The 15,340-nt window shown below is 46.2% G+C and overlaps 1 protein-coding gene across 8 annotated transcripts in view; it reads left to right on the plus strand.

The window, feature by feature from the left end:
• Positions 1-15,340, plus strand: part of CCM2 (CCM2 scaffold protein) — a 278,566-nt gene that overhangs the window by 244,635 nt on the left and 18,591 nt on the right. For all 8 annotated transcript variants that reach the window (XM_029588207.1, XM_029588208.1, XM_029588209.1 and 5 more), the window contains one exon: positions 6,455-6,590. In XM_029588207.1, the coding sequence (XP_029444067.1) occupies positions 6,455-6,590 (136 nt within the window). The remainder of the gene's footprint in view (positions 1-6,454; positions 6,591-15,340) is intronic.

Consider the following 15,340-nt stretch of genomic DNA (forward strand, 5'->3'; position numbering starts at 1 on the left):
GTCCAGCTATATCCACATCAATCAGTTCAAGTTAATCAAGTCAACCAAGTTATTCAAGTTAATAAAGTTGTTCAGTCACACATATATCCACAATTGCTTTTTGAAGAGAGTACTGAAGAGCAGAGCTTCCTGCAGGGGTATAAGTACTAGGGCTGACGTCAGATTGAAATCTGAACCGTCTCCAACTGCTATCAGGAGCACACTATACCCATTGGTCCTGAGTCCATCTTTCTACACTAAGGAAAACGAAATTATCAGGTAAGTAATTTCTCCATTTCCTTTCCACTGATTTCTCCTGATTTTGTTGTTCTTATAATAAACACTGATAAATTAGTGGGTAAACTAAAAACTGAAAATGAAGGTCCCTAATTCTAAAATTATGGATGAAGTCCTTAGAGTGGAACAGCCTCACTTTTATTTTTAAATCTTTTTGATATTACTGTAACCGAATATTAATCATGCACCATGGGAGGTTGCAGTTTTGGAAACTGAATTAAAAATGTATTCTTTAACATTTAATTTTCAGCCTTTTCCCAAAGTTGGTCTCAAGTTTGTGCTTTGCAAAATGTTCTGCATAATTTTCAATGTGACTGCCAGGATGAAATTCAGCAGTGATGACGCATACTGCTAGGTTCTCACACTAAATATTAAAAGGGCTCATTTCAAAAACAGATGTCATTCCCTGTAAGTACCCGGATCAGTCCAGACTCCTGGGTTTTGCCTCCCCTCCAGCAGATGGAGACAGAAGTTTTGACGGACCCTGCCATAAATATCAGGATGCCACCTACAGTCAGTCAGTATTACTCTGTCTCCAGCAGATGGCGGATGCAAAACCTACAGTCTGTGAAGTTTATTAGTGTTGGCTTAGGATTAGTGCTAGTATAGACAGTTTTACGGTTTACTGAGGGTATTTATTTTTCAGTATAAAAAGAAAAAGAATTTTTTGGTCTACAGGAGATAGTCTTCCGCCTCCCAGAGGGTTGCTAGGTCCTGAGGGGGACCATCCTCTCTGGTTTTAGAGGCTGCTGAGGTGTAGGGTTGAGAACCCTATTTCCAACTACACACAGTACTGGGGGTGATACCGGGGAGCCCGGCTCACTTCCCCCAATAGGATCAGGACCCTGCGACTTTGAGGCAAGTTTAAAAAAAAAAAATAAAAAAATTTAAGTACATTTTCAAAGTTTTGCCTTTTTTTTTTGTTATTTGGTGGGCTTTCCTCGCTCCATTTTGCCGCGTTGTCGGATGGTGCTGAAGGGAAGTTTGGGGATTGAACTATTCAGCAATGTTGAGGAGAGCCGCGTGTAAGGTTAGCGGCACCGCACGCAGCTGTCAAAGTAAAGCCATTGTTCCTCTTGCTTCTCAGGAGGAGAGGGAGCCTCCGCGACCCTACCGAGGGTCGTGATGCGGGTCCAGACTGTCTCCGGTGCCTTCAGGGACCTGCTGGCCCCGAATTATGGCCCGTTCCCGCTCAGCGCGGGAACGGGTGCCATTTTGGGTTTGCTCGCAGCAGCGAGCATGGCAGCAAATGCAGCGGTGGGGGAAGGGAATCTCCCACTGCAAAAGATAGCCCCTGAGGGGGGCGCATCGGGGGGGCCTGGCCCGAATGGCTTAGGAGATGTCCCGGCAGTGGATAATGACGAACCTTCCTCAGATTCGTCGTTTACATCTGACTTTGTGCTATTGATGCACAAATCTTTCAAAGCCATAAAAGCAGGCAAGAAGAGGGGAAGAGATGAGACTGGATTGTCGGACCCTGCGGCCAGGCAGGCCACAGAAAAAGGCTAAGCCCATGGCAGAGACGGATCGACCGCAGTTGCAGAGATCTTTAAGGTTTGCACCTCAGGATGTCTCTGATACTACTTCAGATCCGGAGGATCCGCAGCTCCCTTCCCAGCCTCTGAGGGGGGTTGAAGGGGAGGCAGATCCAGCGCAGGGAGGTCTGCAAGGGTCTCATGGAATGGATGGCGATGATCCTAAAGTCATCAGGCTTTTTCATAGGGATGAGTTGGGCCCTCTCATCCCTGTCATTTTACGAGAACTGGGTATTGAGACTCCCCAGGAAGAGTCCCGGCTGGGGGCTATGTGTTAGGCTTGCGGGGGCCACATTCCTCTCTTCCTTTTCACTTTTCAGCCATGGATTTACTCTTTCGGGAATGGGATACCCCGGATTTAGGGCTCAAGGAGCCAAAGCTATGGATAAACTGTATCCTCTGCCAGAGGAGGCCTTAGAGCTTCTTTGGCTTCCCAAAGTGGATTCGGCAGTTTCGGCTGTCACAAAAAAAGACCCCCATTCTGGTTACCAGCGCAACGGTCCTCAAGGATTTGCAGGATCGAAAGCTGGAACTTCAACTTAAGAAAATTTTCGAAGTCTCAGCGCTTGGGGTCCACGTGGCTGTGTAGCAATTTTGATTTGCAGGCGGGCCTTCGCTGGGTCCAGCAGTTGCTAAGCCAACGAAGCATTGTCAGAGGATGAAACCCTCCAGGCAGGGCGTCTTGAGGTAGTCATTGCTTATAGTGCCAATGCCTTTCATGATTTGCTCCGCACTTCAGCCAGGACCATGGTTTCCGCTGTTTCGGCACGCCGTCTGTTGTGGTTGCAAAATTGGGCGGCAGATGTATCTTCCAAGTCCCAGCTGGGATCTCTATCTTTTAAGGGCAAACTGCTCTTTGGCAAGGAGTTGGAGGATCTGATACAGTCACTCGGAGAGAATAAAGTAAACCGCTTGCCTGAGGACAGGCTGAAGACTAGAGGGTCCTTTGGATACAGATCTGTTTCGTGGGGGTTGAAAATCTCGAACATCCCGACCACCTGCTTCCTCATTCTGCCAAAACTCCAACAGACAACAGTCATGGTCTCAGTCCTTTTGGGGACGTCTGTTTGGTAGACCTGGTAACTCCCAGTCCGCTACTGGAGGAAAGCCTTCACAATGATGGGCGGCCGGCCCACTCCTCGGTACCGGTGGTCGGAGGCAGACTGTTTTACGAGGAGTGGGTCAAACTCACGACAGACCAGTGGGTCCTATCTGTGATATGACATGGCTACGCTTTATATTTTGCAGGGCGGCCCCGCCATCAGTTTCTGGTCTCTCCCTGCGGGTATGCAACCAAGCGTCGGGCGGTCCGGAAGACTCTTCAGTGCCTTCTAGACCTCGGTGCGATTACTCCCGTTCCTCCGGCGGAACGTCGACAAGATCGCTACTCCATTTACTTCATGGTTCCAAAAAAGGAGGGAATCTTCCAGCCCATTCTCGATCTAAAGAAGGTCAACAGATGTCTTCGGATACCCTGCTTCCGCATGGAGACATTACAGTCGGTGATTGCTTCAATAAGAGGGGGAATTTCTAGTGTCCCTGGATCTCACGGAGGCGTATCTGCACATCGGGATCAGAGCCGACCACCAGAAGTTCCTGCGGTTTTCCATTCTGGGACAGCATTACCAGTTTCAGGCTCTGCTTTTTGGCCTTGCCACCACTCCCAGAATGTTTACCAAGATCATGGTGGTGGTAGCGGCGTAACTGCACAAGGAAGGATTTTTGGTGCATCCATATTTGGACGATTGGTTGATTCGGGCGAAGTGGGAGGTTCTGTGCCAGGAGGCGATACACCGGGTACTTCAGCTGCTGCATGCCCTCGGATGGGTGGTCAACCTGTCCAAGAGTCATCTGATTCCCTTCCAGTCCTTGGAGTTTTTCTCACGGCAGACCGCATTGCCAGATTGCAAGGACAGGTGAGAGCCTTATTGACCAAACATTCGCCGACAGTCTGGGATTACTTACAAGTTCTGGGGTCTATGACCTCGACCCTGGAGCTGGTCCCTTGGGCCTTCACCCACATGCGGCCATTGCAATCGGCCTTGCTTTCTCGCTGGAATCCAGTTTCTGAACAATTTCATCTGCCATTACCTCTACCAGACACAGCACGGGTCAGTTTGGACTGGTGGCTCCTTTCGAACAACCTGAGCTGTGGAGTTCCCTTGGTTGTTCCGGAATGGACAGTAGTGACTATGGATGCCAGTCTCTCCGGGTGGGGAGCGGTTTGTCTACGGAGGTTGGTGCAGGGGCAGTGGTCCCAGGAGGAGTCACAATGGTCCATCCATCGCCTGGAGACCAGAGCAGTATGCCTGGCGTTGCAGGCATTTCTCCCACTTCTCAGGGGGAAATCGGTCAGTGTTCTATCAGACAATGCGAACACAGGGTGGAACCAAGAGTCAGCCGGTGGCGTTGGAAGCTCGACTGCTGATCAGCTGGGCGGAATAATACCTGGTCAGTATAGCGGGGGTCAACAACCTTCACGCGGATTTTCTAAGTCAACATAGTCTTGATCCTGAGGAGTGGGAACTGGCCGGGGCAGCCTTTCAACTCATTTGCGACACGTGGGGCACGCCCTGCATGGATCTGATGGCAACTTTCCGGAATTCCAAAGCTCCATGCTTCTTTGCTCGCCACAGAGAAACGGGGGCAGAAGGAGTAGACGCACTGGTACTTCCCTGGCCGCCGAATGTGTTACTGTATGTTTTCCTACCTTGGCCTCTAATTGAGAAGGTGCTCAGGAGAATAGAGCTCCACCTGTCGGAAGTAATCTTCGTGGCTCCCGAGTGGCCACGTCGTCCATGGTTTGCGGATCTAGTCAATCTCGCAGTGCAGGGTCCTCTGAGGTTCCCGGATCTCCCAAACCTGCTTCATCAAGGACCTGTATGTTTCGACCAGGTCGATTACTTTTGTCAAGCGGCATGGCTTTTGAGAGGCAGCGTCTGAAGAGAAAAGGATATTCAGATGCGGTAGTGTCTACGCTCTTGAGATCTCGTAAGATGTCCATGTCTCTGTCTTATGTACGCATATGGAAGGTTTTTGAGGCTTGGTGTGTAGACAGTGAAATTCTGCTTACTCGAGCGTCCGTGCCGGATATTTTGTGTTTTCTTCAAGCTGGTTTACAAAGGGATTATCATGTAGTTCCTTGCGGGTGCAGGTAGCAGCGCTTGGGTGTTTACGTGGTAACGTTCAGGGAGTTCCATTAGCAACGCACCTGGATGTTTCTCATTTCCTTCACGGAGCAAAGCATTTACGGCCACCGGTGTCACATCCTTGTCCTTCTTGGAATATAAATTTGGTTCTTTCGGCCTTGTGTGCTGCTCAGTTTGAACCTTTAAAAAGAGCAACGTTGAAAGATCTCACGTTGAAAGTGGTGTTTTTGGTAGCAATCTCTTCTGCTCGGCGTGTCTGAGCTTCAGGCTTTGTCATGCAGGGAACCATTCCTGAGAATTTCGGATTCGGGGATATCTTTGAGGACCATTCCTTCCTTCCTGCCAAAGGTAGTCTCTTTTCATTTGATCAATTGGTGGAGCTTTCTTCTTTTTCGGACCTGGACCGTTCCGACCCTCTCTTTAGGGACTTGAAGTTAGATGTTCGCAGGGCTCTGCTGCATTATCTTGAGGTTACCAATGGTTTTCGGGTCTCAGATCATCTCCTTGTGCTCTGGAGTGGTCCTAAAAGAGGTAACTTAGCATCCAAGGCTACTATCGCCGATGGTTGAAGGAGGCTATCTATTCTGCTTACTTGCTGAAAGGCAAGTCTTTGCCTAAAGGGCTTCGGGCACATTCTACTCGTGCTCAAGCTATATCTTGGGTGGACTGTCAGCATATTTCGCCACCGGAGATTTGCAGAGCGGCTACCTGGAAATCGTTACATATGTTTGCCAGGCACTACCGCCTGGATGTTCAGGACCCAGGTGCGGGGGGATTTGAAGCAGGTGTGCTGAGAGCGGGCCTCTCTGGATCCCAGCCCAGCTAAGAGAGCTCTGGTACATCCCAGGAGTCTGGACTGATCTGGGTACGTACAGGGAAAGGAAAATTGGTTCTTACCTGATAATTTTCGTTCGTTTAGTACAACGGATCAGTCCAGAGTCCCACCCATTTGGCGTTTGCAGGTAATCGAGAGTCTGCTCATTCAGCTTTTCTTTGGTTTATTTGGCAGATCTTTCTTTACAGTGTCTCACGGGTTCTGTTCCCATTTGGGGGTTAGTGAACCAGTTTAAGTTGTTAGGTTACTGTATATAGTTTTTCATACCATTCTGCTTTGTGACTGAACAATACTGACAGACTGTAGGTGGCATCCTGGTATTTATGGCAGAGTCCGTCAAAACTTCTGTCTCCATCTGCTGGAGGGGAGGCAAAACCCAGGAGTCTGGACTTAATCCATGGTACTACAGGAACGAAAATTATCAGGTAAGAACCAATCTTCCTTTATCGGTGTCAGTCTCTTGTGGTGATTCCAGTGTAAATAAATTGTAGTCTTCTTAAAATCCATGGTAGGCCTTCTTTAGTATAAATATTCATAGGTTGTAGATGTGCTTTTTCCAAAAGCCTTTTGAATCTGCCCCATATGTCCTGCTCAGATTTTACAATTGCTTTCTGGAAGCATTCTTCCCTTGTTTATTGACTAATCAAATTCTCCATTAGCTGTTTGCAGGATTCCTTGGATACAGGTGGCATCTCCCCCTCATTCTCTAATCAGCCATCCCCACATAATAAGACAGTCAGCGAGAGTGAGCTGAGCACCACTGCAGCGGAACTGCTTCAGGATTACATGATGACGGTAGAAAGTTTTTTCTTTGTCAGATCTCTTGGCACCTTAGTAACACATACATTAGATAATTCAGTGTTTTGGCTCACTTTTTGATATTTAACTCAGTAGGCTGTACTTCTTGAAGCATCAATGCATGAACACAGAGGAACTGTTTGGGGGCTTTTTTTTTTTTTTTTTTTTTTTGGAGTAGCTAAGTAGATCAGTCAAGCAGTGAAGAACACCAGGTAGTGCAGTATGAAGAGCGATGCTTCTGAATTGCCCCATCAAAACAGGATTTGAATATCAGGACTTGACACTCCAATAGTGCAGTAAATACCAAGTGAGGGTTTAGAATTATTACTCTTGGTTGTATGTTAGAAAGAAATGAGATTTCATGAAAAGTTCATTGTATTAACAAATTGTCTTTAACTGACTTTAACTTGATTTCTTAGTATGGGGTTCAATTTTGGGCACCCATTCATGAAATAGAATTAAAAAGTATAGCTGAGCTAATAAAGGGGCAGCAAGTATTGGGGAAAAAAGAGGCAGAAGGTAATGATGCTGAACAAATATTTAAATGGGCCCCACTGGGAACTTTTTTTTTTCTGGGAGAAACAAAACAAAGGGGACATCTTCTCAGGCTAAATGAACAAATTTCATTTCATTCAAAGGAAGGGATTCTTTACTCAGAATATTGAAATTTTGGAATGTTTTGTCAAAAGCAACAGTCATGTCTGCTACAAGAAACTTCAAAATTTGACCAGTTTGTGAAGGGTAAAGAGACCATTGATTGTGATTATAGCTGGGGAAAAGTGCTTATTCTAAAACTTAAGCTGATCATCATATTTTGGGGTGAGGTTTCTGCATATGTACTGCCTCTGTATCAATCATGAAAATGAAAAATATTTTGCCTTGTTGCTAAATATTGAAGCGTGTGTGGGGCCAGGAATATTTCTAGCAGTAGAAAGTCACCTTCACTAGAGTTGACTAAAGTGATTCAAAGCCCACCAATGTGTCTGTTTTTGTTTTGGTTTTTTTTTTAAATTTCAGCATTTATATGGCTGCCTTAAAGCACTTTATTGGTTACATGGATAGCTCTAAGGCAAATAGAACTCTGGGTGAAAATTCAGTGATACCCTCTCCTCCAGATGTTCCATTTCTCCCCCTCCGTCCAGGCAGCCTCTCATCCTTACTACAGAAATTATCACCCTTCCCCCCCCCCCCTTCTAGGCACTCTCTCCTTCTAGGCAGTCTTCTCCTACCCCTTTCATCCATTCTCTCCCTTTTCCAGGCGCTCTCTCCACTTCTCCACTGCCTTCCTCTCTCAAGGCATTCTCTGTCTTCCTGACACTCACCATGGACTGACCCATGGAAAATTGTAGTAATCTAACATCTAAATACAACTAAAAGCACATTTACCACAAAATATTTGTAACTAGTTTCAAAAGCCTTAGGGCTGGTGGTTATGTCCTACATACAAGAGAAATGATCTACCAGAAAGTCAAATCGGCCAATGAAATCCAGCTATTATCAACATGTAAATTCTGTGTTCAGGTCAAACTTTGAATTGAGTCCCAGGATATTTTACTCTGAATTGTTAATCTAATTCTGATAATAAAATAGTTTCCAACTTGTGGTGTGTCTGGCTTGATTTTCTGGCTCGGTGTTTCTTTTCTCTCATTCTCTGGTCTGGTCTCTGTTCCTTTTTGTTTGTCTCTCTCTCTCTCTCTCTCATATCCTTTTTTCTGCTTCAATTCTCTCACTTCTTTGTCTTGATATTTTAATACTATCTTTCTGCTCCTTTCCTTTATTCTTTCTGCCTGTGTTTTCCCCATTTATCTTCCTGTTTTACTGCAAGTTTAACTCTGGTGCTATTGTTGGAGAAAAGTTGCTGGGTTAGATGACCATTGGTTCATCCCAGTTGGCCATTGTTATGTGTTATGCTCCATTCCTTATCCTCCTCCTTCTATATTTCCTCCGAATCCAGGGTTCCTCACCCATCATCCAATCCAATGTATTTATATTCCTCCTTTGAAACACTTCAAAGCAGATTACATTATCCCAGGACAAGCAGGATGCTAGTCCTCACATATGGGTGACGTCATTGATGGAGCCCTAATGTGGAAAACTTTGTCAGTTTCTAGAAACTTTTGACTGGCACTCTGAGCCCACTGAGCATGCCCAGCATGCCATGATATTCTCAGCCACAGGGATCTCCCTTCAGTCTTCTTTTTTCCGCACTGCTTTTGGCATCGCGGAGCGGGAGCCTGTGTGAGTTTCCTCACACAATTCTGACTAAAAAAAATCAGATTTGAAAGAAATAAATTCTCTCCCATATCGGGGTCTCCCACATTATCACCGGCCGGTGAGTACGTTTTTTCTCATCCAACTCATTTGAGTAAAACCCTTTTTTCTTCACATTTTCATCGACGGCTGTCGACGGAAATATGGCCACGGGATTTAAAAAATGTCCCAATTGTAATCTGATCATGTCCATTACAGATCCGCACCTCGAGTGTGTACTTTGCTTGGGCCAATTGCACGATGTCGCGTCTTGGCCGAAATGACCGCCAAAGGTCGGAAGGCGAGACAAGAAAAGTTGGAACACTTGTTCCAACAACTTTTTACCTTCTCCATCGACGTCCACTCAGTCATCTCCGGCCGGAGTTTCGAAACGACTGATTCTGAAAAAAGTCATCTGGAAGGTTCAGGGGATCGTTCGTCACTGACCCCGTCCGTGGCATTGACTTAGGTCAGCAGCGGAACATCGACCGAAACATTGGCATCGCTATCCATCGATTCTGGAGGCGCTACTATCCCCAGAGAAATCGACTGCCAAATGGCCTCGACTGCAGGAAACACAGAGGCCTTCGACGTCGAGGCCTTCACCTCCTCTTAATGTATCAGCCATCGAACCTCCACAGGGCCTGTGGAAGGACTGATAACACCTCCACTGCCACCACGTGTAGCTGCTCTGCCTGCATCAGCTATCACGGAGGAATTGAGCGGATTTATCCGCCAAGCAGTGCTACAAGCATTACAGGAGCATCTACCATCATCGGTGCCCGCGCTGATATCGGCGCCGATGCAAAGACCTCTGCCGACACCTTTACCGATGCCAGTACCCGGACCAAGGCTAGAACCAGCCCTGATGGTACCAATGCCATTGCCTGGGGCTCCAGGCCAACCAGAATTGGCTTTATTCCAACTATTGATGGATAGGTTAGAACCATCGTCGGTGCTCTTCCACCAAAATCCATCCCAACTAAACCAACTGAGGAAGATCCTGGACAGAGGCCTTTTGATGATCCTCAGCCAGGGCCGTCAAGACTTTTTCGACCACCGAGGTCTTCTCCCACTTCCCCTTCCAGAGAAGAGCCATATGACTCATGGGAAGACAAGCGTTCTGATATCTCCTCTGAAAGCTTCATGTCTGACCCTTCTCCTCCGGAAGCCAGGAAGAAATCTCCACCAGAGGACTTGTCCTTTTCTAATTTTATAAAGGACATGGCAGACACCATACCATTCAACTTAGTGTCTGAGGAAGACACGAGACAGCAGACTTTAGAAGTCTTACAGTTCGTGGATCCTCCAAAAGAGGTCCTGGCCATCCCCGTCCACGAGCTACTTTTGGAATTGCAGCATAGACTCTGGGAACATCCATGCTTGGTTCCACCTATTAATAAGAGAGTGGATACCACCTATCTTGTCAAATGTTCCTGGCTACCAAAAATCACAACTGCCACATCAATCAGTTGTAGTTGAGTCGGCACAAAAGAAGTCAAAAAGGACAAGACCTCATTCCTCCACTCCTCCTGGAAAGGACCATAGATTCCTGGTCTCCTTAGGCAGAAAAGTTTACCAAGGAGCTATGCTTAATTCAAGGATTGCATCCTATCAACTATGACACAATACCAAAGAAATTTTTGTAAGCAGATGTAGGAACTGTCCAACTCCCTACCTCAGCAATACCAGGAGGCAGCTCAGGCCATAATATACAAAGGGCTTGAAGCTGGAAAGCACGAAGTCCAGGCCGCCTACAACAACTTTGAATCAGCTTCAAGGGTAGCAGCCTCAGGAATAAGTGCACGTCGCTGGACATGGTTAAGCCTCTGACCTTAGGCCTGAGGTACAGGAAAAACTGGTGGATTTACCCTGCATAGGTGACAACCTCTTTGGGTTGAAAGTACAAGATGCTGTAGCCCAACTGTCGTCAGTTCCACAAGACTCTGCTTCATCATCGTCTCGCTGCCCTCCAAGAAAAAAAAATCTCTGAAACCTTTCTACAGGCAGAGACGTTATTATCCACCAGCAAAGATCTCAACCCAGACAGCCTAGAGCTGCTAGGCCTCAATCTCCACTGCAGACTGGACTGGCTGCAGGTTTTTGAGGCCATCACCAGAGACCAAAGTCATCTCCACAACCCAAAACCCAACCTGCCAGTAGGAGCCCGAGTTTTCGCCTCCTACAACCATTGGTTACAGATAACAGACCAATGGGTACTCTCAGTAATATCTCGAGGTTACCAACTCAATTTTCTCTCAATTCCAAGAGACTCTCCTCCAAAGCCTTTCGTTTCACGAAACTCACATAATTCATCTACAAACAGAATTATCCACTCTTCTGAGAGCCAGAGCTGTAGAATCGGTGCCCCGGACTCAGCAGGGCAGAGGATTCTACTCCCGTTATTTCCTCATTCCAAAGAAAACCGGAGGCCTACGTCCCATCCTAGACCTCAGAAATCTCAACAAATTTCTAAAGAAAGAAAAGTTCAGGATGGTTTCTCTAGGCACCATGCTTCCACTTCTTCAAACAGGAGATTGGCTTTGTTCTCTGGATCTACAAGACGTTTACGCTCACATCCCAATATTCCCTCCTCATCGCAAATATCTGTGCTTCATGGTGGGTCATAAACATTTCCACCATCTGGAACAACCTGCCAACTGATCTAAGACTGGAACCCTGCCTGATTACTTTCAGAAAAAAACTCAAGACTTGGCTTTTCATCCAAGCCTTCCCTTAAGCCTAACATTGTAACAGTTCTTTCATTTAGCCCAATAGACTAAATGACCGACCCAGCCACGGTATATCCATATGTTCTCATTCTCCAGTTGATTCTGTCCTTTATTTCCTGGCTACTCTAGCCCCCAAGTTCTATCTCCCTGTTATTTGTATCTGCGCTTCGGCCTTCCTGTTATATGGTTATGTTTCAGTTAACCCCTAGTTTTATGTAAACCGGCCTGATATGATAGAAAACTGTTAAATAAATAAATTTCCAGTACAGCCCATTTTGGACTTGCCTCAGCAACCAGAGTGTTCACGAAATGCCTGGCAGTAGTAGCAGCACGCTTACACAAGGAAAGTGTACACGTTTTCCCTTATCTAGACGACTGGCTCATCAGAAGTCAGTCTCAACAAGGCTCTCTGGCTTCTCTCAACCGAACAATTACTCTACTTCACTCGATGGGATTTCTCATCAATTATCAAAAGTTCCACCTTATTTCATCTCACCTGCTTTCAATTCATAGGAGCAGAAATGAACACCATCCTCTCAAAAGCCTTTCTACCCGAAGATTGGGCAGACACCCTTTCCCTATTGGCAGACTTGCTACACTCGAAGAAACAAGCAACAGCTCATCAGTTTCTAACTTTACTAGGCCACATGGCCTCCACAGTTCATGTCACTCCTATGGCAAGATTAGCCATGAGAATAACCCAATGGACATTAAGATCACAATGGCTCCAAGCCATTCAACCACTGTCCTCTCCAATTCATGTCACCCACCAACTACGTTCATCTCTACTTTGGTGGGCAAACAAGGACAACTTGCACAAGGGCCTACCCTTCTAACATCCAGTCCCAAAGATAACTTTAACTACAGATGCATCCACCTTGGGTTGGGGAGCTCAGATAGACAATCTCCAAACCCAGGGTACTTGGACAAAACTCGAAGCAACATTTCAAATCAATTTCCTGGAACTTCGAGCTATACATTATGCTTTGCATGCGTTCAGACTGCCTTTCACACAAGATTGTTCTGATTCAAACGGACAATACAGTAGCCATGTGGTACCTGATCAAGCAAGGAGGTATGGGCTCATGTATCCTTTGTCAAGAAGCCGCTCAGATTTGGGACACATTCCATGACACATTCCATGTTTCTCCGAGCCACTTATCTAGTGGGCATCCACAACGTAGTTGCAGATTGCCTCAGTCGTCAGTTCCAACCACATGAGTGGTCCCTGGATCCCTTAGTAGCGACCAGGATATTCCAACGTTGGGGACAACCAACAATAGACCTCTTTGCATCACACCTGAATCACAAAGTGGACAGATTCTGCACTCTGCACAAACAGAAACACCAGCCAGCCAAGGACGCTTTTGCTCACCCTTGGAACTCAGGCCTTCTATATGCGTATCCTCCGATACCGCTAATAACCAAAACTCTAGTGAAAGCTACAACAGGACAAAGGGACCATGACCGTTTTGGTCAAATTATTTGTGAAAGACGGTATAGGAATCTTTTAAAATAAATAAATAAATAAAATGATACTCATAGCCTCGTATTGGCCTTGACAAGTATGGTTTCCCATACTTCTAGACCTCTTGATCAGGGAATCAATTCGCCTGGGTATAGCTCCCACTCTCATAACTCCGGATCAGGGCAGGTTGCGTCATCCCAACCTTCAATCCCAATCCCTGACAGCATGGATGTTGAAAGCTTGATTTACAATCACTCAATCTTTCAACCAATGTCTCTCAAGTGCTTATAGCTTCACGTAAACCTTCCACACGAAAGAACTATTCTTCCAAATGGAAAAGGTTTGCCTTGTGGTGCACGCAAAAGAACATTGACCCTTTTTCCTGCCCCACAAATTCTCTATTAGACTATTTTATGCCACCTTTCAGACTCTGGTCTCCAAACCTCATCGGTAAGAGTACACTTAAGTGCAATCTCAGCTTATCATAACAAGATGGGAGATGCACCAATATCCATTCAACCTCTTGTCAATAGGTTTATGAGAGGTTTAACTCACCTTAAACCACCAATTTGGCCACCTGTCACAGAATGGGACCTGAATCTGGTCTTAGCAAGGCTCATGTATTCTCCTTTTGAACCCATGACTTCCTGTGCTCTTAAATTTCTCACATGGAAGACTATCTTCCTCATAGCCATCACATCGGCTAGAAGGGTTAGTGAGTTGCAAGTACTTGTCACGTACTCACCCTATACAAAATTCCTACATGACAGAGTGGTTCTCCGGACACATCCAAAATTCCTCCCCAAGGTAGTTACAGAATTCCACTTGAACCAATCCATAGTTTTGCCCACATTCTTCCCAAGATCCCACTCACCAAGGTGAAAGGGCCTTACATACCTTGGACTGTAAACGTGCGCTAGCATATTACTTAGACCGTACTGCAGTCCATAGGAAATCCACTCAACTCCTTGTATCTTTTGATCCAAACAAACCGGGTAAAGCAGTGGGCAAACACACTCTCTCCAGCTGGCTAGCAGATTGCATACAGTTCTGCTATGAAAAAGCAGGCCTTCCTTTCCAAGAGCGAGTAAAGGCACATTCAGTAAGAGCAATGTCAACCTCAGTAGCACACTATCGTTCAGTGCCAGTTTTTGACATATGTAAAGCAGCAACATGGAGTTCTCTTCACACCTTTGCAGCTCATTACTGTTTGGACAAAAAGACGACAAGATTCAGCCTATGGATAATCTGTCTTAAAGAACTTGTTTCCAGTATGAACTTAACTCCTTCTACATCCAACCTGCTGTGATCTTCAGCTGTCTCATTTTCACCAACAATACTTCAGTGTTGCTTTACTACAAAATGACTCAGCCTGTAGCTTGCTAATCACCCATATGTGAGGACTATCATCCTGCTTGTCCTAGGATAAAACAAAATTGCTTACCTTGTAATAGGTGTTATCCCAGGACAGCAGGATGTAGTCCTCACAGAACCCACCCGCCACCCCGCGGAGTTGGGTCCGATACATTTTATTTTATTTTTTGCTAAAGCTTATTGCTACATACGAGACTGAAGGGAGACCCCTGTGGCAGAGAATATCATGGCATGCTGGGCATGCTCAGTGGGCTCAGAGTGCCAGTCAAAAGTTTCTAGAAACTTTGACAAAGTTTTCCGCATTAGGGCTCCATCAATGACATCACCCATATGTGAGGACTACATCCTGCTGTCCTGGGATAACACCTATTACAAGGTAAGCAATTTTGCTTTCAGGTACTGTATGTATAGATCCTTTCTCCCAATCCAGGGTACTCTCACTCAGTCCTCATTCTTTCCTTTCCACCTAGCTCTCTTGTCTCGTCCTTGCACCCCTTCCCGGGTTCTCGCCTCCCTCTCTCATCCCCTGTACTCTTATCCCCCCTTTGGGTTGTACTTAATTTACATGTCTAGACTGCCTTCCTTGTAACTGAATGTAATATAACATTCCAAGTTTGATCTTACTTCTCCTTGATCTACAGAAAGCTCTCCCTACATTCTCTTCCCTCCAGCCCCCAGAAAGCACTCTCCACATCCCCACCACCCCTAAAAGGCACTTCCCACATCTGCTCCCTACCCTCGCCCCTCACACCGTGCCCTCAATGCTTGAAACTCGGGGAAATCACTCCGCACAATCCCCTGACCTCAGAAAATGCTCTCTCCCTCTGACCCCCATAATGTTCTCTGCATGTTCCCTCCCCCATTTCCTCCTTGCATTCTTTCTCCCATCAGCAATGATTGCAGCACTTTACACAGTGTCAGCT

This window comes from Rhinatrema bivittatum, chromosome 2 (genome assembly GCF_901001135.1).
Source record: "Rhinatrema bivittatum chromosome 2, aRhiBiv1.1, whole genome shotgun sequence".
In the NCBI taxonomy this organism is placed as follows: Eukaryota; Metazoa; Chordata; class Amphibia; order Gymnophiona; family Rhinatrematidae; genus Rhinatrema; species Rhinatrema bivittatum.